The 25925-nt window shown below is 36.5% G+C and overlaps 1 protein-coding gene across 7 annotated transcripts in view; it reads right to left on the minus strand.

Annotated features, from left to right (window-relative positions):
- The window catches only part of METTL8 (methyltransferase 8, tRNA N3-cytidine), an 81432-nt gene that overhangs the window by 30526 nt on the left and 24981 nt on the right, over positions 1-25925 (minus strand). For 2 of the 7 annotated variants that reach the window (XM_065931746.1, XM_065931747.1), the window contains exon 2: positions 14876-15030. The exons of 2 other annotated variants lie outside the window; for them this stretch is intronic. In XM_065931746.1, coding sequence (XP_065787818.1) covers positions 14876-15018 — 143 coding nt within the window. In that variant the 5' untranslated portion in view covers positions 15019-15030. Of the gene's footprint in view, positions 1-14875; positions 15031-18468; positions 18578-25925 lie in introns of those variants that run through there. 3 more of the 7 variants (XM_065931745.1, XM_065931751.1, XM_065931748.1) reach the window with 3 other exon arrangements.

The following is a 25925-nucleotide window of genomic DNA, read 5'->3' on the forward strand; positions in this document are numbered from 1 at the left end:
TGGATGTGAGAGTTGGACTATAAAGAAAGCTGAGCACCAAAGAATTAATGCTTTTGAACTGTAGTGTTGGAGAAGACTCTTGAGGGTCTCTTGGACTGCAAGGAGATTAAACCAGTCAATCCTAAAGGAAATCAACCTTGAATATTTATTGGAAGGACTGATGCTGAAGCAGAAACTAAAATACTTTGGCCACCTGATGCGAAGAACTGACTCATTGGAAAAGACCCTGATGCTGGAAAAGATTGAAGGTGGGAAGAGAAGGGGACGACAGAGGATGAGATGGTTGGATGGTTGGACCGACTCAATGGGCATGAATTTGAGTAGGCTCCCTAAGTTGGTGATGGATAGGGAAAGCCTGGCATGCTGCAGTCCATCGGGTTGCAAAGAGCTGGACATGACTGAGTGACTGAACTGAACTGATACATATTACAACTGAATGATGGTTCCTTGATTAGCTTTAAGTTGATGGGAATAACAGTCTAAATAATCATGCATTTGGTTTGGTTTCAAAAAGTTAAAACACACACACGCTCTCCAGTCACTTAACTGGGGTACTAATGTTTTTGAGGATCTTACTTACAGAAAACTCTGCTGAATGTGGTGCCACGTCCTATTATAATTTTTAACAATTAGATATAAAACAAAGCACCCAGTGTAAACTATGCAAATAAAATGTTTTTGTCTTTGTCATTTACTGTGTATGTAAAAGTGTTATTACAGAATAGAATTTAAAGATAAATTTAAGGAATGTATTAGGTGCCTAGTGAAATTAAAAATAAAATATTCTAAAGTAAAAGGAAGAAATAAAGTTAAATAGTTTCAACCTAAAACTATTTCAATAATCTTTAATTCCATAACAAAGTCATTTTTATTACACAGTCACAATTATAGTAACAGAAAAATCTGAAATCTTACCTTTAGTTTAAATATCCTAATCAATTAACAATTCTTAATTTTTCAAGTTCCTTCCTGTATGTTTGGATACACACACACAAACACTTTTCTATATAGATAGAAAATCTTCATAATTATTAAAAGGACTTAAAACTGTTGTATAGGATCTGTGATTTGGACCATGACAGAGTACCTAGAAATAGGCTTATCTTTCTGCCATAAAATACAATAAATCTGGATAAAATAGTATATGAAGCAACCCTTTTTAAGCATTGGACTACACTTCAGACAGCACAAGACTGTGATCCTTAAAAGAAGAGAAACACAAAAGGTCATTCCCCAATTTACTCTGGCTTACTGTCTAGGACATGTTCTAGACTCTGGTGCAGAGGGAAGTCCAAGAAGAGCCTCGCTGTCTCACTGAGTGACAGCTTTGTGAGCTAAGAAGGCAGAAATCAGGGTTCAGAGCCACTGAGATGATGAGGCTTTGTGTGGCGGAACAGTGAAGAAGAGAGGGTTGGACAAAGAGGAGGGCCACTGAAGTCTGCATAGATTGTGCAGTGCAGTGCTTGGAGATGTTAGAGTTCTGGCTAAGCCAGAGACCACTCTGAACACCTTGGGTACTCAGTTAAAACCCCCAAAATGCCATGGTATAGAAATAAGAACCACACTAGATTCAGAACAGATTTAGAAAACAAACTTTTACGGTTACTGGGGGGGAGGGGCAGGGGGCGGGAGAAGGGATAAACTGGGAGACTGACACATACATACCACTGTATATAAAACGGGTATCTAATAAGGACCTACTATATAGCACAGGGAACTCTACTCAATACTCTGTAATGACCATGACCTATATGGGAAAAGAACCTAAAAAAGAGTGGATATATGTATATGTATAACTGATTCACTTTGCTATATACCTGAAACTAGCACAAAACTATAAATCAATTATACTCCAATAAAAATTTAAAAAAGAAAAAAAATTTTTTAATGCTGAAAGAAAAAAAATCTGTCAACCTTGATTTCTATATGTGGTGAAGATATCTTTCAAAATTTAAAAACAGAGATATCTTCAGGTATATAAAACTTGAGATAATTTGTTACCAGCAGAATCTACATGACAAGAAATTTTTTCAGACTAAAGGAGAATGGTACCACATAGACACTGAGGTAGATTAAAGAGACCACAAGCGATAAATATGTGACTAACTATAAAAGACAATATTAAAAAAATTCCTTCTTAATTTCTCTTAAAAATTACTAACTATATACAGCAAAAATAATGAATTACAAAGTTGATAACATGTATAGAAGTAAAAGTGTGTGTTAGTTGCTCAGCTGTGTCTGATTCTTTGCGACCCCATGGACTATAGCCCCCCAGGCTCCTCTGTCCATGCGATTCCCCAGGCAAGAATACTGGAGTGCGTTTTCATTCCCTTCTCTAGGGGATCTTTCTGACCCAGGGATTGAACCCACATCTCCTGCATAGCAGGTAGATTCTTTACTGTCTGAGCCACTAGAGGGCTATAGAAGTAAACTGCTGCTGCTGCTAAATCGCTTCAGTCGTGTCCGACTCTGTGCGACCCCATAGACGGCAGCCCACCAGGCTCCCCCGTCCCTGGGATTCTCCAGGCAAGAACACTGGAGTGGGTTGCCGTTTCCTTCTCCAATGCATGAAAGTGAAAAGTGAAAGTGAAGTTGCTCAGTCGTGTCCAGCTCTTCATGACTCCATGGACTGCAGCCCACCAGGCTCCTCCGTCCATGGGATTCTCCAGGCAAGAGTGCTGGAGTGGGGTGCCACTGCCCTCTCCAATAGAAATAAACTATATAACCACAATAAAGCAAACACTGCATGAATAAGTAGAATCACACTGTTGTAAGGTTTTTACATTTTACTGACATATAATGTTAGCTGAACTGAACGGAATGTTGTAAAATATTAATTCTAAGTGGACTTGTATGAAGTTGAGGAAGCACACTGCAATGTCTAGAATTGTGGTTCTCCAAGTGTGATCCATTTTCAGGTAGTTCATTAAGTCAAAACTATTTTAATAATAATACTGTTATTTGCATTTTTCACTGTGCAACACTTGCATGGATGGTTTAAGAGCAATGATGGGTAAAACTGCAACTGCCCAAGTATGAAACGAGGCAGTAGCACCAAAGTGTATTGATGATCTCTGATTTATGATGGTTCAATTTGTGATTTTTCGACTTTATGATGGTACAGAAGTGATATGCATTTAGTAGACATCGTACTTGGAATTGTGATCTTTTTCTGGACTAATCATAGTGCTATAATACTGTCTCATGATGCTAGGCACTGGCAGTGACCTGCAGCTCCCAGTCAGCCATGTGATCACAGAGATAAACAATCAATACACTTACCATTCTGTATGAATACAACCTTCTGTTTTTCACTTTCAGTATAGCCTTCAATACATTACACAAGATACACAACAATTTATTAAAAAATATGTGTGGTATTACATGATTTTGCCCAATTGTAGGCTAATGTAAAAGTCCTAAGCACAGGCTAAATTCTGTTTGGTAGGTTAGATATTATTAATTGCATTTTTGACTTACAATATTTTCAACTTATTTGTACATAACCCCATTGTAAGTCAAGGAAGGTCTGTACTAGCAGTCATCAATTCTATACCACCAGTCAGGGGATGATAAAGAATGTACCAGTTTTTGTTTTAAAAAATTCGATTCACTGGAGAGTGTGTTGGTAAGCATGCAAAAAGCTGCACACTGAAGACAGATGACTGACTTGTAGAAAAGCACTTGTATGACTGTTTGTATTGTGAACTGAATCAGGTGCTTTTTTCATGGAAAGCTATTTTCACTTGAAAGAGCAACTGTAGACAAACTACAGCTATTCAGACTTGAGTATTTGGCATCTTAAAAGTAAATGAAATGAGCTTATCTATCACTTTAAGGGAAAAAAATGACAGTATTTGCTGTCAAAGATAAATTTTGTGCCTTCAAACAAAAATTTGAATCTTGGAAAAACTGTGTCCACCACCATGAGTTTGATAGCTTTCAATACTTAAGAGATTTTTCCTGATGGGAATAATGGTGTATTAATAAGTGTAATTTCTGATTATTAACGAAATATGTCATTTGGATCTACAAAAAACAGGGTGCTAAACTTTCCAAATTATCCATGTGTGATATTATAAAATGATACCTAGGTTTAAAAAAATATTCATTCAAAGTATAAGGTGCAACAATGGTTTATAATATAGCAGAATATCAAAAGTTCACTGATATGGTTTCATATTCCATATTTGCTACTAAGAAACTGCTACTAATAAAATTATCATGCTTATAAACTTATCTTAAATGGCTATTATAAAACTCTTCTCCTTTACAAGTACATATTTGTGTGAGGCCAAATTTTCTTTATATAATTCAACCTAAACAGCATGACATAACAGTATGTAATGAATTTATTATTGTTTTAAAATGAATTAATACTTTTAATGTTCAGTTTCAATGTCTAATATGGAACATATCAATATACACAGTCCACATAAATAAAAAGTTTTGGGGTCCTCAATAATTTACAGTGTACAGGGGTCCTAAGACCAAAATGTTTGAAACTGTTGCTCTAAAATAACATCTAAAAAATAATTTTAATATGTATAGTCAAAAAGTTAGTAGAGAAAAATAAAAGAACAGATGAGTCAAAAAATAAACAGAAATATAACCAGATTGTATCAACTTATAAAGCTACCAGGATTGGGTGTTACCTTAAACTTCTTACTCTTTTTCTTTCATTTTTGACGTTATTTTAGTAGATCTAAAAAGGTACCAAATTGTTTTGATTTGTATTTCTTTTACTGTTGTATATTTTCCCATATGTTCACATGTACTTCTTTCTGGGTCAACTTTCTATTTCTGTTGCCAATTTATCCACCTAACAAAAGGTTTTCATGCTTTTCTAACAATATAACAAATACTCAAATGTTAATCTTGATGTATGGCAGTGGAAAGTAATTTAGATTTTCTGTGTCTCAGTTTTACTATTAGTAAAATAAGTGTAATAGTTCTCAAAACAGTATACAACTAAGATTATGTACTTTGAAATTATAATTATCCTATTTCATCAAATCTAAGATATCATTATTTTCTGCTTAAAGCTCAACATTCAGAAAACTAAGATTATGGCATCTGGACCCATCACTTCATGGGAAATAGATGGGGAAAGAGTGGAAGCAGTGTCAGACTTTATTTTTTTGGGCTCCAAAATCACTGCAGATGGTGATTGCAGCCATGAAATTAAAAGATGCTTACTCCTTGGAAGGAAAGCTATGACCAACCTAGATAGCATATTAAAAAGCAGAGACATTACTTTGCCAACAAAGGTCCATCTAGTCAAGGCTATGGTTTTTCTGGTGGTCATGTATGGATGTGAGAGTTGGACTGTGAAGAAGGCTGAGTGCCAAAGAATTGATGCTTTTGAACTGTGGTGTTGGAGAAGACTCTTGAGAGTCCCTTGGACTGCAAGGAGATCCAACCAGTCCATCCTAAAGGAGATCAGTCCTGGGTGTTCATTGGAAGGACTGATGCTGAAGCTGAAACTGCAATACTTTGGCCACCTCATGCAAAGAGTTGACTCATTGGAAAAGACCCTGATGGTGGGAGGGATTGGGGGCAGGAGGAGAAGGGGACGACAGAGGATGAGATGGCTGGATGGCATCACCAACTCGATGGACATGAGTTTGAGTAAACTCCAGGAGTTGGTGATGGACAGGGAGGCCTGGCGTGCTGCGATTCATGGGGTCACAAAGAGTCGGACACGACTGAGCGACTGAACTGAACTGAATTGAGTAAAGAAAAAACAATTCCAATTACAACGGTAAGATGCTATCAATTTTAAGAAATATCCTGATTTCAGAGATGTTAATTGGTGAAAAAAATGTCTCAGGTGGATAAAATATAGCTGTTATAGATATATCAGACAATAACTGAATTAACTTCACTTAAATCTTTTCTACTACTGACACTAATTTGTATTTCTGACTCCTGGATTTCCACTTATCTTTTTGACTGTAATAAACATTTAAATTGATTGTTTTTTATTAATAGGTCAGTTTCTTACTTAGGAAGGTGTGACTTACAAAAGATACATAAAAGAATCAATGCCTTCCCATTTCTGCATAAAATGGAATAGAGCTCACAGTTGCTGGGGAAAAAAATTCACTTCTCTCATTAAATATTTATCGACAACCTATATCTATTAGCATGTGAACTGGGGATTTGAAGATGAAGATTTGGTATAACTCAGAATTGTTAAGATGAGGAGCTGTAATTGATTATTAAAGAACAAAGACCATAAGATACACAGTAAGATGGGAATAGGTATGGGGGGCATTCTTTTTAAAAAATCAAAATGCAAATAATACTTATAATGCTTATAAAGTTTCATCTCTACCCTATCTCTTATCCCCATGCCCATCCCTGAGATAAACACCATTATCAGTATGATGTGGACCTTTTCAGACATTTCTCTGAGTATATAAAAACAAAGATATGAATATACATGTAGTACACATATAGAAATTCCTTGATAAAAATGAGGCCATACTAGAGATACCTTTCTGCAATTTGTTCCTGTTTAATGACATATCATAACCAACTCTTGATATCAATACACATGGATCTTATTTTTATTAACTGCTACATTATTCTCCAATGTATGGATATAAATCATATTTTTAAAAGCCTTATTGAGATGTAATTGACATACAGCGTATATTTAAAGTGTACGATTTGATAAGTTTTGACAAATGTAATCTTCATGAAACCATCACCACAACCTAGATAATGACTATTACCCATCACCCTCAAAAGTTTCCTTGTGCCCTTTTGTAACTCCTCCCTTCCACACTTACCCTTCTCATCACGCCCACCTCCTGCTTCACCAACAAACACTGATCTGTCGTCTGCCTCTACAGATTAGTTTGCATTTTCTAGTCTAGTAAAAGTAAAGTACACATTATTTATTTCTATCTTCTTTCACTCAATGCCCTCCTCCAGGGGATCTTCCCAATCCAGAGATCGAAACCAGGTCTTACACATTGCAGGTGATTCTTTACCGTCTATTACAATTTGTTTATTCATTTACTTATTGATGGATATTTGCATTGTTTCCAAATTTGGTTATTAACAAATAAAGCTGCTATGAACAATCATGTAAAAGTATCAGTATAGATATATGCTTTCTTTTCTCTTGGATAAATATCTAGGAATGGAATGGCTAAATCACATACAGGGTACCTGTTTAATTTTTAAAGAAGCCGCCAAGCTGTTTTCCAAAGTGATTATATTGTTTTATGTTCCCATAGCAGTGTATGAAAATTCCAGTTCCTCTACATCTTCACCAACAGTATTGGTACAGTATTTTGAATTTTAGTTATTCTAATAAAAATGTAGTAGTATTTCACTGTGATTTTAATTTGCACCTCCCTAATGACTAATGGTGTTTGAGTATCTTTTCATATGCTTGTTACCTGTGTATGTTCTTAGGTACGGTGTCTGTTCAATATTTTGCCCATTTTTATAAGGTTCATTAACTAAATTTTGAGGGCTTTTTATATATTCTGATTTTATTAGCCATAAAATGAACAGACTATTGATATATGCAACAACATGTATAAATCTACAAACATCATCCCTAGTAAAAGAGGTCAGACAAAAAAAAGAGCAATATATTGTGATTCCCTCTACATAAAATACTGGAAAATGCAAACTAATCCATAATACATGCTATGTTCTTTCTCCTTCATTCCTCCTTTCCTTTCTGTTTTGCTGGCAGATAAATTCTCTTTTATCTTTCTCAGTAAGTTTCAGTTTGAAGGCTAGGTATTATGTATTTTCTGCACTCTTCTGGTACTCTGAGGGTGTCAGAGGTGGGGGAGAAGGGGAAACGCTACTGAGTAGTGGGCAGACTTGATGAGGGTCTGGGTCTGCTTTTTTCTTTTTTGAGATTAAGTCCTATGCTAGGTCTCACTTACCTAGTTAGGATGTGCCCTATTCCTAAGGTGGTTTCCCCTGGGCTTTGGACAGTTCCCTCAATTCAGCATGGAACTCTGGAAAATGGTGAGACCCACAATTTCCCCTGCTCTGCTTCTTCTCTAATAAGTAAGAATATTTATTTTCAAGGATTTTTTCTCAAATTTTGCCAGGGTTGCCTAGTGAGTATTAGTAACGATTTGTCAGCTGATCTTTCCGTAGTATCGCTTCTGAGGGATACAGGTAGGTTAGGAGCCACTCTGAGCTACATACGAATCTATAGTTTCCTTCCTTGTTCACTAATTGTCCATGTTCCTCAACTCTTAAAGTTGCTGTTGGTATAGTTTTTGCTTTTTTTTTTTTTTTTTTTTTACTATTTCTTACTCATTTTGTTGGAGGAGAAATACTTTGGTTTTCAAATTCAACCAATTTCCTCTCCTGGAGGACTCAGGCTTATTCATGAAACAGACCAGAGCTCCTTTAGAGCAGTGATCATCTCCTACTCCTCTCCTGAGTACTCCTTAGAATCTAGCCCAGTGATGGGAACATGTGAATATTAAAAAAATGGGGAAGAAAGATACCACTTCATGTTTTACAATGGTAATTCTAAGTGTCCTGAACAACAGAGCTTGATTTAGTCTCATAAAATACTCCTTTTGTCAGACCATTTACCCAGTTTCAAAATGGGAAACCTCTCTTCCAAGTGGGCTGGTCTATTTTTTGCTTTGAAAAACGCCTTGTGTACAAGACAGATCTTTGCTTGTGCTAATGTTTAGAACAAAAGGATTTTCACTGTTTAAATCTTCCTCCTTTGGTGCACAGGTTAAATCCTACCTACTCTATCAAGTCTTATTGACTTTTTTATATCCCCATCTCAAAAATCTCTTCCAATTCTTAAGACTATCCCTATGATCTTTACTGTCTTCACTATATGACCTTGCAGAGTCCTCTATACTGTTTATGTATTCATTGGTATATATCTCAATTCTTATAATCATATCAAGAATGATGCCTTTTAGTGAGCACTTATTCCTACTAAGTGTTTTATATATTTATTTCCTTTAACACGCACAACACTTGATGAAAAAAAACTTGCTCAAGTTCCTATAGCTGGAAAGGGGTAGATTCAGGACTTAAATTGAGATGTTTTTGATTCTAAAGCCCATGTTTAGCTACAAAATTAACTCAGACTAGCTGTAAACTTCAAATAGACATAAACTGGATCTCCTGTTTCTCTACATTGATTCACTTATTCAGATATAATTATTAACTGCCTATAATATAGAGAATATAGCAATGGGACAGACAGAAGCTAAGATCTTCTCTGAAGAGTCATATAATCTAATAATGAAGATGAAACAAACATATAAGTAACTAAAGTGAATGTTAGGAAACAGTAATAATAATATAGCTAATTCTTACATGCTGCTTACTTGTTATACAACTACATACTAGATTCAATCCTCACAATGACTCTATGAGGTAAACATTACTATTATTATCCCATTTTAGAGATGAGGAAACTGAGGCACAGATTGAGTAACTTCCTAAAGTTATATATGCAGACTGTCTCTTTCAACATCTAGATTGCCTCTCATGATAAATTACTGTATAAGGAAAATTCAGACTATATAATAAGAATTTTTGATATCTAAATTCTAGTGGGATTCCAGAAACAGTCAACTATTTAAATGAGTTTCATAACAGAAATTCATGTTGCAGGATATAGATCCTACCTTGGACCTACAGAGAATTATTTAGTTCAGTGTTTTAAACTAAAGGTCATGACACTTGCATGAAACCAATTTAGTCTACCTACACTTAAAAAGAGAAATAAACAGAAATGGAGTAGAAAAGAATAAATGGAAACTATAAGTACATGGTAAAATTGTAAAGGAAACTTCTGTTCCTGTTTCATACATATGCGTGTGTTATATGTACATGTACTGGCCCATGATGTAAGCTGTTCTCCTTACACTGGATCATGCCAAAAACCTTGAAAGCTGCTGGCCTAGCTGATTTAGTTATATGACAATACAAGTGTTTACTGCTTCCTTATAAATTTTAGGGACCCCCTGAAAAGTTCCTATACCCTTAAACCAGGAATAGCATGGAATAAGAAATTTTTCCAAGTAACTATAAGTTGCTCAATATAGACAGATGTCTGAGCCAAGTCTCACGAGCAATCTGAATATAGTTTCATGTCAGTGGCTCCCAAATGGATAAATGTAATAAATATAATTAAAAGACTATAAGCAGAATATAAAATGGTTTGGTCACTGTGGAAAAGTTTGGTCGTTTCTCAAAATTTAAATAGAGAATTACCACATGACCCCACAATTCCATTCCTAGGTATTATCTCTAAGAATTGAGAACAAAGACTCAAACAAGTACATGTATCCACATGTTCACAGCAGCTCTATTCACAAAAGTCAAACGGTAGAAACAATTTAAATGCCCATCAGTGAATGAATGGATAAACCAATTGTGTTGTATGTGGAATATTTTTCTATCATGAAAAGGAATGAGGTACTAATACATGCTACAATACGGATGAACCTCCAAGACTTTCTGCTAAGGGAAAGAAGCTGGACCCAAAAGACCACTTGTTGTATGATCTCATTTATACGAAATATCCAGAAGAGGTAATTCCGTAGAGACAAAACACAGATTGGTGATTGCCGGGGGCTGGGAACTGTAGCGCACGTGTAAGCTGCTTAATGAATCAGGAATTTTACTTTAGAGTGATGGAAATGTTTTGGAACTAGACAGAGATGCTGGTTGCACAAAATCGTGAATGTAATTTATGCCACTGAACTGTTCCCCTTAAAATGGTTAACTTTGTGTTATGTGAAATTTACTTAACTAAACTATTAATAATTAAGAACCTATAGGCAGATGCAAATACTAGTTATACAAATTCTAGAATCTGGAGGGCAAATATTACTCAGGATATAGAAACTGGAAAAAAAAGGGTTATTTTCATTTTGTCTCAAAAAAATTTTTAAGAGGTTCATATAGAGAGTAAATAGTTCTTATTAACTAAATCAGAAGCTAGAGGAAAAAATAAACTGTACACAATTCTGAGCCACATCTCTGAGAGAAAATTGACATGTATTTTTTAAGAAAAATCTTAAAAGGACTTCCTGGTGGTCCAGTGGTTAAAACTCCAAGCTTCCAGTGCAGAGGGGCCTGGGTTCGATCCCTGGTTGGGGAACTATATCCCACATGCTCCAACTAAGAACTGGCACAGCCAAACAAATAAATTGTTAAAAAATCTTAAAAAGATAAAAATTCAGCATGAGAAAACATTATTCTTAAATATTAAGAAAGAAATAAGGCAGGAAGCGAGAACTTTAAGACAGAACTTTGTACTTGAAGTAAGGAGAAAGTAAACCAGTCTTCTGATTTTCAGTTTAATTTATGTATCTTCTCTTCAAGCAAAAAAAGGTGGGGGGCTCGGGGAGATGTGGGGAGATGATGTGAAGCAACTACTTCTCTCTTCCCTTGGAGGAAATTATTATTATTATGTTTATTACAGTACATATCTGCCTTTGGAGAGAGTTCACTAGAGGTATCATGGCACAGGCAGGATAACCTCTTTCAAGGGTATGCTATGGAAGAGGATGGTTATAGAGACCAGATCAAGGTTTTTCAAACTTTCTCTAGGCTGCTAGAGTGAGGGAGCAGTGGGAGAGAAAAGGGGAGATGGAGCTGTGGATGTCCCAAGCCTCTATGCCCACTTTATTCAGAAGAGGTTTGTTTTTTACCTTTTAAATATTGGGGTTTTACATTAAGATTTCACTTGGAAAAAAAAATTTGGCGGCTGAAGAAATATTTGAAAACCACCGGACTGGATCACAGAAAAGGCAATGGTAACCCACTCCAGTACTCTTGCCTGGAAAATGCTATGGGCAGAGGAGCCTGGTGGGTTGCAGTCCATGGGGTCGCTTAGAGTCAGACACGACTGAGCGACTTCACTTTCACTTTTCACTTTCATGCACTGGAGAAGGAAATGGCAGCCCACTCCAGTGTTCTTGCCTGGAGAATCCCAGGGATGGCAGTGGAGCCTGGTGGGCTGCCGTCTAAGGGGTTGCACAGAGTCGGACACGACTGAAGCGACTTAGCAGCAGCAGTAGCAGGACTGGATCAAGGATTCCTAAACCTGGTAGCTCAAAAGAATGACTGAAAGAGCTTTTACAAATTACAAATTTTCGGGCCATACCTGCAAAACTAGTGAAATAACTCCCAAGGGATTCTTGTGCAGTAGCCCTAAGCTAGCACATAGTGTTTGAGAGGCACTGAACCAGATGACCTTTGCTTCCCTGAGAGCCTATGACAAAACAGAACTTAAAAGGGCAGGCGGGAATCTTGGGCAAAAGAGCTGATGGTAGCAAACAGAAAATGAGATGTAGACAACTAAATAAGTAGAGTCTACTGACAAACACAAATACAAACAACCAGAAACATTTGGCAGACAAAGAGCTTGCCTAGGACCAGAAGTTCCTCTGGAGGTTTAACTGCTTGGCAATTATTTCATAGCCTATTGTAACTGTTCAAATTGGTGATGATAGTCAAAATGGTTTAACTCAGCAACAAGCAAGTATAATGTCAGCCAAATATATAATTTAAAATTTTTTAGTAGCCATATTTAAAAAAGTGAAAAGAAATAAAATTAATTTAAATAATATACTTTATCTCAGTATATCCAAAATAATATCATTTTAACATTTAATTAAGTACAAAAATTACTAATGAAATATTTCACAATTTACTTGTATTCAGTCTTCAAAATGTTACAGCACATCTCAATTCAGACTAACTAGGTTTCAAATGCTCAACTACCACATGTGGGTAGCGGCCACCATGTTGTATAATGCAGGGCTAATTAGTAAAAAGTCAATCTATTTCTTTTTAAAACTGATATTCTGTTTCAATGTAGAAAGTCCATTAATTACTTTCCCAGCCCTAGAGGTCCTGCACCCAAGGCTGAGGTAACAATTTTGTCTGTAGATGTTATACCCAGCCTCTTATCTTCAGACCTGACCCCTCTCTCTCCTCCTAGCAGAGGAATCTGTGTTCTGGACATTTTTCTCAGAATGTCTGGCTCCCAAAACCTATTCAAAATATCTAAAACTAAATGCAACATCTTTATTCCAAAATAAAAAATCAATTTACTGTTATTTTGTCAAATTCCTCTATCTGTTATGAGTATTCATATGTGGACATGTTTTCCTTTATTCTGATAAATACCTGGGAGTGGATGGAACTGCTGTGCCATACGGTAAGTGTATATTTACCTTTATAAGAAACCACCTGTTTGATATAGAGAAGAAGTTAGTGTTCTAGTGGGGGAGTGGTTACCGGGGGGAGACAGAAGTGGGGGGAGGATTAAGAGGTACAAGCTACTATGTATAAAGTAAGCTACAAGGATATATTGTACAACACAGAATATAGCCAATATCTATAACTATAAATGGAGGATAACATTTAAAAATTGTGAATCACTATATTTTATACCTGTAACATATAATATTGTACATCAACTATACTTCAACTTTAAAAAAAGAAAATAAACCATTTGTTTTCTTCTAATATATATGTATATTTTAAAAAATCAATTTAACTCTTGATTTTCCTATTTCTGTTAGTCATTTGGGATCAAACCTTCAGAGTCAAATGTTTCCTTTTCCTTTATTACAAAAGCACCACGTTCTACTTTTTTCTTTCCTTACAACCTCTCATTGGCCCTTTCCTGCTTCTAGTTATACCTGCTGATCTCTGTTATATGTAACAGTATATACTGTTAACCAAATACTTAATATACCATGTATAATGAATGCCATTTCTCTTCAGGGACTCTGTCATACCTTTCACTTCAGGTGTGAATTTAAGACCACACAATCTTGCTCCAACCCCTACATCTGATCTATCATCATTCCAACTTTATCATTTTCCAATCTCCTAAAAAAGCCTTTATTTTAGGCAAACTATCCTGTTCTCCTAAATAGGCCTTATACTTCCTCATCTAGGTGGGTATGGCTTTCCACCCACCTGGCATGCCCTTACTCCTGCTATACGTTGTCATTATTCCACAAATATTTATGTGCCTGGCACTGTACTGGGTACTGGAGAAAGAATAAATATCTCAGTTTCTCCAATTAAACCTTCCTTAATATGTCAATTATACCTCAATAAAGCTGAAACTAAAAAAAACTGAAAAAAAAAAAACCCACAACTTCCTGACTATGCCAAAATAGAAGTGATTCTGCACTGTTGAGCTGTTCTTATATGGAACTAGGCCTTGTAAGAATACACTGAGCCCTTATAATTTGCTGCTTTGTATTCCCAATTATCAGTTTTCTCTATAAATACCAGTCTATCATCACAATTAGAGGAGTGGATTTCCTAAAAGCACAGATTGGGTCAAATCAGTGTGTTCTCCCTGGTGCTTAGCTGTAAAAGAGGCAAGTGGAGGCCTCTACACAGAAAAGAAGCCCCTTCAGTGATACGCTGCAAAATCAGGATCAGAAGTGAGCAGGGAGGGCCTGCAAACACCCAAAGAAACTCAGAACGGGCAACACTTAAGGAAGGATCCAGATCCTTACGTGCACTAGTGGTAAAAGAACCCAACTGACAATGCAGGAGATGCAGGTTCAATCCCTGTGATGGGAAGAACCCCTGGAGGAGGACCTGGCAACCCACTCCAGTATTCTTGCCTGGAAAGTCCCACAGACAGAGGAGCCAGGCAGGCTACTGTCCATAGAGTCGCAGAGTCTGATACAACTGAAGTGACTTGGCACGCATAGAAGTAAGGATCAATTACCCTGGCTATTAGACTTCAACAACATAGGATTGAGTTTTAAAAATCTTTTTCTGGCACTAAATGAAAATAATAACACTGGTGACACTTAATGTACATACACATATCACACCTAAAAAGATAACTCACCACATGTTATGTTCAAAAACTTTTGTTGGATCAGTTAAAATCCTTGATCCCAGAGGGGCCACTGGGTGACAACCACTTTGGTATCTGTGAGGTACTTTTCTTATCCTTGGACAGGAAATATAATTTCTCCAAATCACATTCATCCTAATCAGTACCTGGAAAGTTTCAAACAATTAATTAGTCAATATGGATTAAACAATGTATTATTTACCTAAGAGCCAAAAACTGGTGTAAAAGAATGACAAACGGAGAAAAGACATGAAATTGAACCACTTTTAAGTGAAAGATGGGCATGGTAGCTTCTCTCCTAAAGCATTTAGACTTAAGAGAAAGGAAGAGAGTATCTAGAGTGTGCAACACTGTCTGGCATTCTTTATAAGTCACAGCCTTGACCAACTTCGCTTTCTTTGGTATTTGCTTATATAACTCTTAGCACATGGCCAAAGCATGAAAGCCCAGAATCTGGATTTTGTATATTAAAAAGTTTTTTAAAGTTATTATTTTGCTTTGGGAATTCTATGCAAATGTATTTCTGGGAAATATTTGATGACCACTAGATCAAAAACCCAAGTAGAGGAGCAAAATAAGAAAACAAACATTAATCTCATTCTCTGGGTTGAGCTGAATAATATAAACACTGGTAAAATAAACAAGTAAATACTATATTAAGATCCCATCAGTTAATTCTAACAATCATAACACATACATACATTTTTAAAGAATCATCATCAATCCATCTGCAAAATAGATTTCCCTGTACAAAAAGCACGCTTAAATCCTAGCTCAAAAGGAGAAATATCATTTGATTAGCCAGATCTGTCTCCATTTCTGGAGAATAACTTAAACATTTAAAAAGTATGTTACTTTAATTATGTACCAGCATATATGTCAGCTTAAAATCTTTATGGAAAAGTATTAAAATAAGCTCGAGAGAGTTTATTTTTTCTAGTAAGAATCCATTGTAACACTGCTTGACATTTCACCCTCATTCAGTTGTTCATTACAACATTCAGCCAAATGCTGTAAGCTGTCAGGTAGAAACAGATGTTAAAAGGTGTGTATATATAATATGCATTAGATACTATCCAAAGTGCTATTAGGCATAAAAATGACATGTATTATACACCCTTTACCACCTTATGAAAGTCAATAGGTTTTAAGACTGTGAATTCCAAAACAAACTGCAGAATGTCAAAAATATCTCATAGTGCTTTTAAACATAAAATTCAAGATATTCTTTCCAGAAAAAAAAGGCTTAGTTATACACACCAAAAAGACTGCAATGATTCCATTTAAATGCAACTAACAGTGATGAGAAATGAAACATTCAATGGCTAGTGCAGATTTTCTGTTTCTTATTTGTTTTTCCTTCTCCTCTAAATACAAGCTCTTTGGTGGAGGCAAATGAAATCAAATGCCCCGCCTACCACTACCTTTCCTCTGCTGTGCCTTTGTTCTTTTCTCTTGCCACTGCTCTACAGAAGACTAACAAAACCCTACCAGCACAATTATTTTTAGAGCTCTCTTTCTGCACTGAATATTATTCATAAAATCTTCCGTATGCTGAAGAGCAAAAATGGATTACACCTAGAAAAAGAGGCAATTCATGTTCAAAAGTATAAAATGATGTAAATGTTTCTGCCCAGGAAAGCAAAATCAAAATGAAATTTCAATCCTTCAAATAATCATGTGATACTTATCTGTATCTACTATATATAGAAAAGGAAGAGAGGGGGAAAAAAAGATATGAGTTTCTCTCACTATAAATGACCAGGAACCTCTATAGACAGCTGGAGACAAAAAGCTATAACCAGATTGGGTATTAGGCAATTCAGGAAAATGTCAGAGAAGCGTGTGCCTTGCAGACTGCTAGTCCATAGAAAAAACATGATGTGGCCAGCTCCTAAACATGTGGCAATTTGTCCTGCTTAGGCAGCTGCTTCTCTGATGAACCACACAAACATCTATCTATTTCATTTACGTATTATCTGCAACATTCTTGCATTGCTCTTTATCTTGAATATATAAATATACAGTGCATGCATGTGCATGCTGTCACTTCAGTCATGTCTGACTTCTTGTGACTTGATGGGCCACAGTCCGCCAGGTTCCTCTGTCCAGGGGATTCTCCTATCTCCTTAGGATACTGGAGTGTGTTGTCATACCCTCCTCCAGGGGATTTCTTCAACCCAGTGATCGAACCTGTGTGTATTACTTCTCCTGCACTGGGAGGCGGGTTCTTTACCACTAGAGCCACCTCAGTTCAGTTCAGTTCAGTTCCTCAGTTGTGTCCGACTCTTTGCAACCCCATGAATCGCAGCACGCCAGGCCTCCCTGTCCATCACCAACTCCTGGAGTTTACTCAAACTCATGTCCATCGAGTCGGTGATGCCATCCAGCCATCTCATCCTCTGTCGTCCCCTTCTCCTCCTGCCCCCAATCCCTCCCAGCATCAGGGTCTTTTCCAATGAGTCAACTCTTCGCATGAGGTGGCCAGAGTACTGGAGTTTCAGCTTCAGCACCACTCCTTCCAATGAACACCCAGGACTGATCTCCTTTAGGATGGACTGGTTGGATCTCCTTGCAGTTCAAGGGACTCTCAAGAGTCTTCTCCAACACCACAGTTCAAAAGCATCAATTCTTTGGTGTTCAGCCTTCTTCACAGACCAACTCTCACATCCATTCATGACCACTGGAAAAACCATAGCCTTGACTAGATGAACCTTTGTTGGCAAACTTATGTCTCTGCTTTTTAATATGCTGTCTAGGTTGGTCATACTTTCCTTCCAAGGAGTAAGCGTCTTAATTTCATGGCTGCAATCACCATCTGCAGTGATTTTGGAGCCCAAAAAAATAAAGTCTGACACTGTTCCCACTGTTTCCCCATCTATTTCCCATGAAGTGATGGGTCCAGATGCCATGATCTTAGTTTTCTGAATGTTGAACTTTAAGCCAACTTTTCCACTCTTTCACTTTCATCAAGAGGCTCTTTAGTTCCTCTTCACCTTCTGCCATAAGGGTGGTGTCATCTGCATATCTGAGGTTATTGATATTTCTCCCAGCAATCTTGATTCAGGTTTGTGCTTCTTCTAGCCCAGCATTTCTCATGATGTACTCTGCATATAAGATACACAAGCAGGGTGACAATATACAGCCCTGACGTATTCCTTTTCCTGTTTGGAACCAGTCTGTTGTTCCATGTCCAGTTCTAACTGTTGCTTCCTGACCTGCATATAGGTTCTCAAGAGGTGGGTCAGGTGGTCTGGTATTCCCATCTCTTTCAGAATTTTCCACAGTTTATTGTGATCCACACAGTCAAAGGCTTTGGCATAGCCAATAAAGCAGAAATAGATGTTCTTCTGGAACTCTCTTGCTTTTTCAATGATCCAGCGATGTTGGCAATTTGATCTCTGGTTCCTCTGCCTTTTCTAAAACCAGCTTGAACATCTAGAAGTTCTCGGTTCACATATCGCTGAAGCCTGGCTTGGAGAATTTTGAGCATTGCTTTACTAGCGTGTGAGATGAGTGCAATTGTGCAGTAGTATGAGTATTCTTTGGGATTGCCTTTCTTTGGGACTGGAATGAAAACTGACCTTTTCCAGTCCTGTGGCCACTGCTGAGTTTTCCAAATTTGCTGACATATTGAGTGCAGTACTTTCACAGCATCATATTATAGGATTTGAAATAGCTCAACTGGAATTCCATCACCTCCACTAACTTTGTTCACAGTGATGCTTTCTAAGGCCCACTTGACTTCACATTCCAGGAGAGCCACCTAGGAAGCCCTAAATATATAGTAAATTTATATAATAAACATAAACACATAATAAAATTACATAAATGTTTTCTCAACTAAACTGCAAACTTCTAAGGGTGGTATCAAGCTGCTCACAAATTACTTGCTTGATTACACAAAAATGATGCCTGTCTGACACAAATTTAATTGGAAGAAAGTTACTTCATATTTCTCAAGGTGCCTCCTTATATCCTAGTAGAGAGGAAGAAGGAAGTGACTGAGGAGTGTGACAGTATACAGGCTATACTCCGGTTAGAGTCACTGCAATGACAAACGAATATGTACTTTATGTCTTGACTATTGTGTTGCTGCTGTTGCTGCTGCTGCTAAGTCGCTTCAGTCGTGTCCGACTCTGTGTGACCCCATAGACGGCAGCCCACCAGGCTCCCCCGTCCCTGGGCTTCTCCAGACAAGAATACTGGAGTGGGTTGCCATTTCCTTCTCCAGTGCATGAGAGTGAAAAGCAAAAGTGAAGTCGCTCAGTTGTGTCCAACTCTTAGCAACCCCATGGACTGCAGCCTACCAGGCTCCTCTGTCCATGGGATTTTCCAGGCAAGAGTACTGGAGTGGGGAGCCATTGCCTTCTCCGTGACTATTGTGTTAGCTTAACATTTACTGGGTCATGGTTCCATTTTGTGATGGAAAAGAAGTGTAGGGTCAGCTTCCAAAAGAGTTTTGGTAGGAACGTTTGTTTCTGCCACCAGAGAGCCCCATTCTCATTATGAACCCTCTATTAAGTCTCTTTTGGCATAACCTAAACTGAATACAAGTTTAACTAAGGTATTATTTACATAATGAAATTATATGGATAAGTGGTATTTTATTTGAAGTAGCACAAAGAAGCACAGCTAAAAGTATTCTAATTACCCAAAAGAAGTCAGGAAAGGAAGGAGAAACTAAAGATCTAAACTAAAGATGGAACAATTAAAAAAACAAATAGCAAGATGCCATATTTAAATCCAACCATATCTGTAATTATATTAAGTGTAAATGGACTCCCGTTAAAAGACAAAGGTTGTTAACTTGTATGAAAAAGCAAGACTCAACCATATACAGGTCTCCTCCACTATCCAAAAGTAGAGCATTCCTATGAAAACCTTTTGTAAGCCAAAATGGCATAAAGCAAAAAAGCAATTAGCACACATCTTGCTAACAGATGCACAAAATAAATCAAGGTAAAGCAAGGTGCTCAAAGCTATGGTGGCTTGATGTTGAGAGCAGTTCCCAGGGAAGGAGCTCAGAGGTGCCACTCTCGATGGTTAGAGTTTGCACTGCCTCTCTACAACAGCTCACTGCAAAACAAACACTGAAAGCTATTTTCACTTTTCACCTCTTTTTGTATAAGTGAAAATCGTCTTCGGATTTCTTTGATTTAGTAAAAACAGGTACCAATATAGGTCTTTCATCAAAGTGAAGTAGGTAAAGCAAACTTTCAAAAAGCAGGGCATACCTGTACTGTCTATAAGAGAAGCACTTTAAAGATACAAATAAATTACAATTAAAAAAGAGATACCATGAAAACACTGCATGAAAAATACCAGTGGAGATATAATAACAGACAAAGTAGACTTAAAAAAAGACTAGTACACTTAATAATGATGAGCCAATTCATCAAGACATAACAATCCTAAATGTGCATATACCTGATAACAGAGTTTCAGAATACATGAAGCAAAAACAGAAATTTTAAAAGGAAAAATTAATTTCACAGCAATACTTGAGACTTCCTAAAATTTGAGTATAAATGCTTTACAACATTGTGTTAACTTCTGCTGTACAATGTGAGTCAGCTGTAAGTACACATATATCCCCTCCTCTGGAGCCTCCTTCCCACATCCACTTCCACCCCCCCACCCAGGTCATCACAGAGTACGGAGCTGAGTTACCTGTACTACACGGCAGCTTCCCACCAGCTAACTACTTTACACATAGCAGTATATATACGTCAGTGCTACTCTCTCATCCCCACCCTCTTCTTTCTCCACTGTGTTCACAAGTTCATTCTTTACATCTGTGTCTCTATTCCTGCCCTGCAAATAGGCTCATAAGTACATTTTTCGCGATTCCACATATATGTGTTAAAATACAGCATTTGTTTTTCTCTTTCTGACATACTTCCCTCTGTATGACAGACTCTAGGTGAGGTTAATAGCCCTCTCTCAGTAATAAACAGAACAGCACTCAGAAACAAATTATCAAAAAATCAATAAGGACAAAGAAGATATGAACATTATCAACTTGACCTGAATGACATTTATAGAAAGAGCAATATAACTAATAACAGCAGAAAACACATTCCTTCAAGTGAACATGGAACATTTGCAAAGGCAGACCATATATGGTGAGGTATAAAAAAAGTCCTAACAAATTCCAATGTATTAAAATCATATAAACTATGCTTTCTGACCACAATAGCAATATAAACATTAATATTTTTGATGAACTGACTCATTAATTCTCATTAATAAGTATCCCTCCTTATTTTGAGTAATAGTCATTTTCTTGAAGTCTATTTTGTCTCATATTAATGTAACCCCACCAGCTGTCTTGTGCAGTGTTGTGTAGGGTATATTTTTTTAAAAATATTCTGTTTACATTTAAAAGAAGGAGCAGATTATTGATTCTTGCTTTTTTATCCAAACATATCTAGAAAAATTCTCAAATGTTTTGAAGTTAAGCAATGTACTTCTATACAACCTATGAGTCTAAGATTTACATGAGTTAGTAAATCTTAAGGCAAATCAGAAAGTATATTGAACTGAATCATAATCAAATCTTAAAATATCAAATTTTATGAAATGTATCTAATGCAACGTTTAGAGGAAATTTTATAGTTTTAAATGCTTTTATTGGAAAGGAAAAAAGATCTCAAATCAGTGATCTCACCTTCAATTTCAAGAAGCTAGAAAAACACTAAATCTGATGAAAAGTATGTAGAATGAAGGAAATAATCAAAAATAAAAGCAGAAATCAATGAAACAGAAAATGAACAGGAAAGATCAAGGCCAAAATTTGATTCTTTGAAAATATGAATAAAAGTGACAAACCTCTGGCAAGACTGATACCAAACATTTGTGTTTCAGAAAATATAAATTTCTAATAACAGGAAGGAAAGAGGAAACACCACCACAGACCCTATAGACCTGGAAAAAGGTAACAGGGAGATATGGTGAACAATTTTATTTTCTTTATTAAATGGGATTAACGCCTTGTACAATACAGTTTACCAATTACAACTTATATAGTACAAGAAAAAATCGAAATAGCCCTAAATTTATTAAGTAAATTAAATTTATAATTAAATTAAGCAAACATCACACCCATTAGAATGGGTATATGGGCTGCAGTCCATGGGGTTCCAAAAAGAGTAGGACCTGATTAGTGACTAAACAAAAACACATTTTAAAAAGCTCAGAAATTAACAAGTGTTGGTAACGATATGGAGAAACTGGAGTCCCTGTGAGTTGCTGGTGGGAATGTAAAGTGGTACAGTTGCTGTGAAAAATAGTATAACAATTCCTCAAAATATTAAATATGGAATTACCATACAATCTACCAACTTTATTTCTGGATATATACCTAAACAAAGTGAAAGTGGGGACTCAAAGAGATAACTGCACACCATGTTTATAGCAACATTATTGACAACAGACAAAAGGTGGAAACGATCCAAATGTCCATCAAAGATGAATGGACATCCTTTTATGATATACACATGAAATAGAATATTACTCAGGCTTTAAAGAAGGGAATTTGGAACATGCTACAACATGGATAAGTCTTGAAGGCATTATGACAAGTGAAGTAAACCAACTGCAAAAAGACAAATGTTTTATCATTCCTCTTATATGAAGTTCCTAGAATGATCAAAAGTTCATAGAGACATAAAGTAGAATGATGGTGTCAGGCACTGGGAAGAGGAGAAAAAGAGTTCAGTGTTTAACGGATATAAAGCTTTAGTTGGGGGAAGATGAAGAAGTTCTGGAGATGACTGGCTGTGATGTTTATACAACAGTGTGAATAAGGTGAATGCCACTGCGCTGTACACCTGAAAACAGCGAAAACGGTAAATTTTATGTATATTTTACCACAATGAAAACAAACCAAAAAAACCTTCCTACAAAGAAAACTGGAAGCTCTGATGGCTTCACTAATGAATATCAAACTTAACGGTTAAGGGAGAAATAACACCAATCTTACACAGACTCTTTCAGAAAATAGGAGAAAACACTTAGCAATTTGTTTATGAGACCAGCATAATGTGGTGGAAAAGCAGTATCCTTTGTATGAAATAAGGCTTTGAATACTGGCAACATTGTTACAATTCAGTTTTCACACAGACCTAGGACTTCTCATTATAGTTCTGAATTATCTAATGTTTGTCAGGAATAAAACTTGCAGATATTCCAAAGGGGGAAGCCTGGTATGAGTTTTCTAGGCATGTCTTGGTGTGCAATTTTAATTGCTAAGGCTTATATTCAGTTTGAGTTACAAAAGTCCGGAGCAAAGAAATACAAAGGCAACAAGAATCTCCACAAATCCTTGTCAGGTGTTTGAGAGTGTTTTTATTTACTCTTGGAAGCCCTTGAAAAGGTTTGTGGTTTTGACCTTTTACTTCACTTCGCTCAAACTAATTCTGCCATGTCAAATTCTTGGCCATATATAATTAAGTGGTATGTCTCTGACGTACTTTGCCTATAGGTTCTCACGTTCAGCTTACCATCCTATAACACAGTTCTTCCTCTCACGTCCTGTCAAGGTCAAAATGAAACACAATCAAGAAAGAATATGGCTTTAGGGTCATGGCCCTCTGAGATCTCAACACCATGACTCAAGCATAAACAGTCAAGTGGCTAAAGCAATTACTAAGGAACAGATTCAGAAAGGAACTGAAGCTCATACAGGTATCAAAGTGACAGAATTTCATTATCAGTAGCATTTATTATGCTATAACTACATTGGTATGCCATGAAGAGCTGACAGACTTCCTGCCAGCTATCAGATGTAGGTAAGAGTGCACCCATTTTAGAATGCAAGGAAATGACCAAACACAGAAAATGACTTGGATTCCACATATATATATCATATGACATGCCAAGGAGAAGATGGTTTTAATACAAGTTTTCTGAGTTCACCATTAACACCATATTACACTTGCAGCAAAAGCAAGTGGAGAGAAGAGATCTCTGTCCTACCTCCAAATTGTGGCTAAATACTTTTGCTTTCCACTAAAATGGAGCCCTTTTCACAGAGACTGACAGCCCTTACTGTACTAACAAACTATATCGTATTCTTCCAGTTAGGTGAGATGTACACAGGATATTTCATGTTACAAACATGAAAAAGTGTCTAAGTACTTGAAAATATTATTTTTGTAGAGTAATTGTTTTAAGTACTTTTTAAATAAAGAAAATGATTTTAGTAAAGGGAAATACTCCATACCATACTTTGCAATTTGAACAAATATTTGAGGAAGTAAACCAGCAATCCCAATTTATCTTTCATTTAAATATTAATTTTAAAAAGTTAAGCATTTACGATGCTTGAGGACCTGTTCTAAGCATTTAGTATTATCTTAATCTCTATTTATCTATCAAAGTAGCTCTACTTTTATATTCATATTGCAGAGTAAAACCTCATACAGAATGAAATAAAGCAACATGCTTAAAGTTAACCCACCAAAAACTAACAAGGCTTCAACTTGAACCCAAGCAAATGAATGAGAGAGCCTATACTCTACCTTTTATTTTTTTTAAATCTTTATTTAAAGATTTAAAATATATATTTTAAATATATATTATGTATATATTATATATATAACATACATATATATACATATATATTATAATATATACATAATACATAGTATGTATATATTATATACATAATAAAGATTGTATGTATGTATGCATATACATACAATATGCATCCTAGTTTCGTATACTACACATGCAAGAAGCATCACAGTACTCATTCCCCAGTCTTTATTGGGGTTGCTAATTTGTTGTACTTGACATAAGGAAGCCCAGACTGTCTTTCCTCCATCTTTCTCACTTCTGTTTTTTCTCTTGGGCCTTAATCAAATAGCAAGCAATGCCACTGGCAAACACCAGTCCCCTGATATAGGAAAGCAGAGTCATTCTCTTTTCAGTACTCAAATCTCAAGATATAGGCAAAGAGTGCTTCTATCACCTAAATAACATAAGATTGTTAACACCCAGTTCTTCTCACTGGCCCTCTACTTTTACACAGCTGAGGAGTAGAAGCAAAGAAGGGCTTATTTCCTTTGCTATTAGGCTTAAGCCTAAGATGGCTTTCTCACATCTCAATACTATTGGAAGAGCACCAAAGAACTAGAGCAAACAGCACTGCTGTTTGTGTGACTCTGTAATGATTATCCTTGGAGCACTTGGCTGACTCTGCGTTGCCTCCCTGAGAATAATTCCCTGTAGTCTCAGCTCACTGAAATCCCAAGGAAAGAAACTGCCGTTAATCATACACTAAATGCTTGCCCTTTGTTTAAAAGTTAACTTCCTTTGGATCTTTCCTGGGCTCTGAGCATCCTTTAAATGAATAAATTAGTGAGACATACATGTTTTTACCTCTGTAACTATTTAGCTTTTCTTCTCAGCTGGGAAGCTGGTACAAAGGTTTCATTCAGAGGAACAAACATCATGTAGATAAACCTGCGCTAACATTACCTGAGAGGCTACCATTAATGAAAGCAAATTAAAGTGCTATTGTTGTGCTGTTTTAAATAGTGAAAGCCGACAGGTAAGAAATATTTAAGTATCAACTATACCTGAGTGAAAACTGAAGCTTCAATTAACCCTGGCAATTTCAGGGAACTCTTTAAGTGTGACCATCTGTAAGGCAGAGCTCAGGCAACACATACATCTTGTTTTAATCTTTCTTTGGATGATTATAATTTCAAAGTATAAATAAGGTTATTAGCAAGAACAGAACAATTACAGTAAATATTTGCAGAGCACTTTGATCAACTATGACGTCAGTCACGCTGCAGCTTCAAAATGGGAATCTCATGCTGTGTTTGCTCTGCATGGCCACCCTTGAACGTGTCACTATGCATACACTCACACACAGAGGTTACGGGACTCGCACATTGTATGAGAAACTTCATGTAAACCCATCTCAAAGCTGCCCTTATACTCAATATCTGAAGGATATACTGTTCTAATTGCTCTGGAATTTGTCTCCCAAAACATTATGCTGGACCAGAATGAAATCTGTTTT

The sequence above is a fragment of the Muntiacus reevesi genome, chromosome 3 (assembly GCF_963930625.1).
Source record: "Muntiacus reevesi chromosome 3, mMunRee1.1, whole genome shotgun sequence".
In the NCBI taxonomy this organism is placed as follows: domain Eukaryota; kingdom Metazoa; phylum Chordata; class Mammalia; order Artiodactyla; family Cervidae; genus Muntiacus; species Muntiacus reevesi.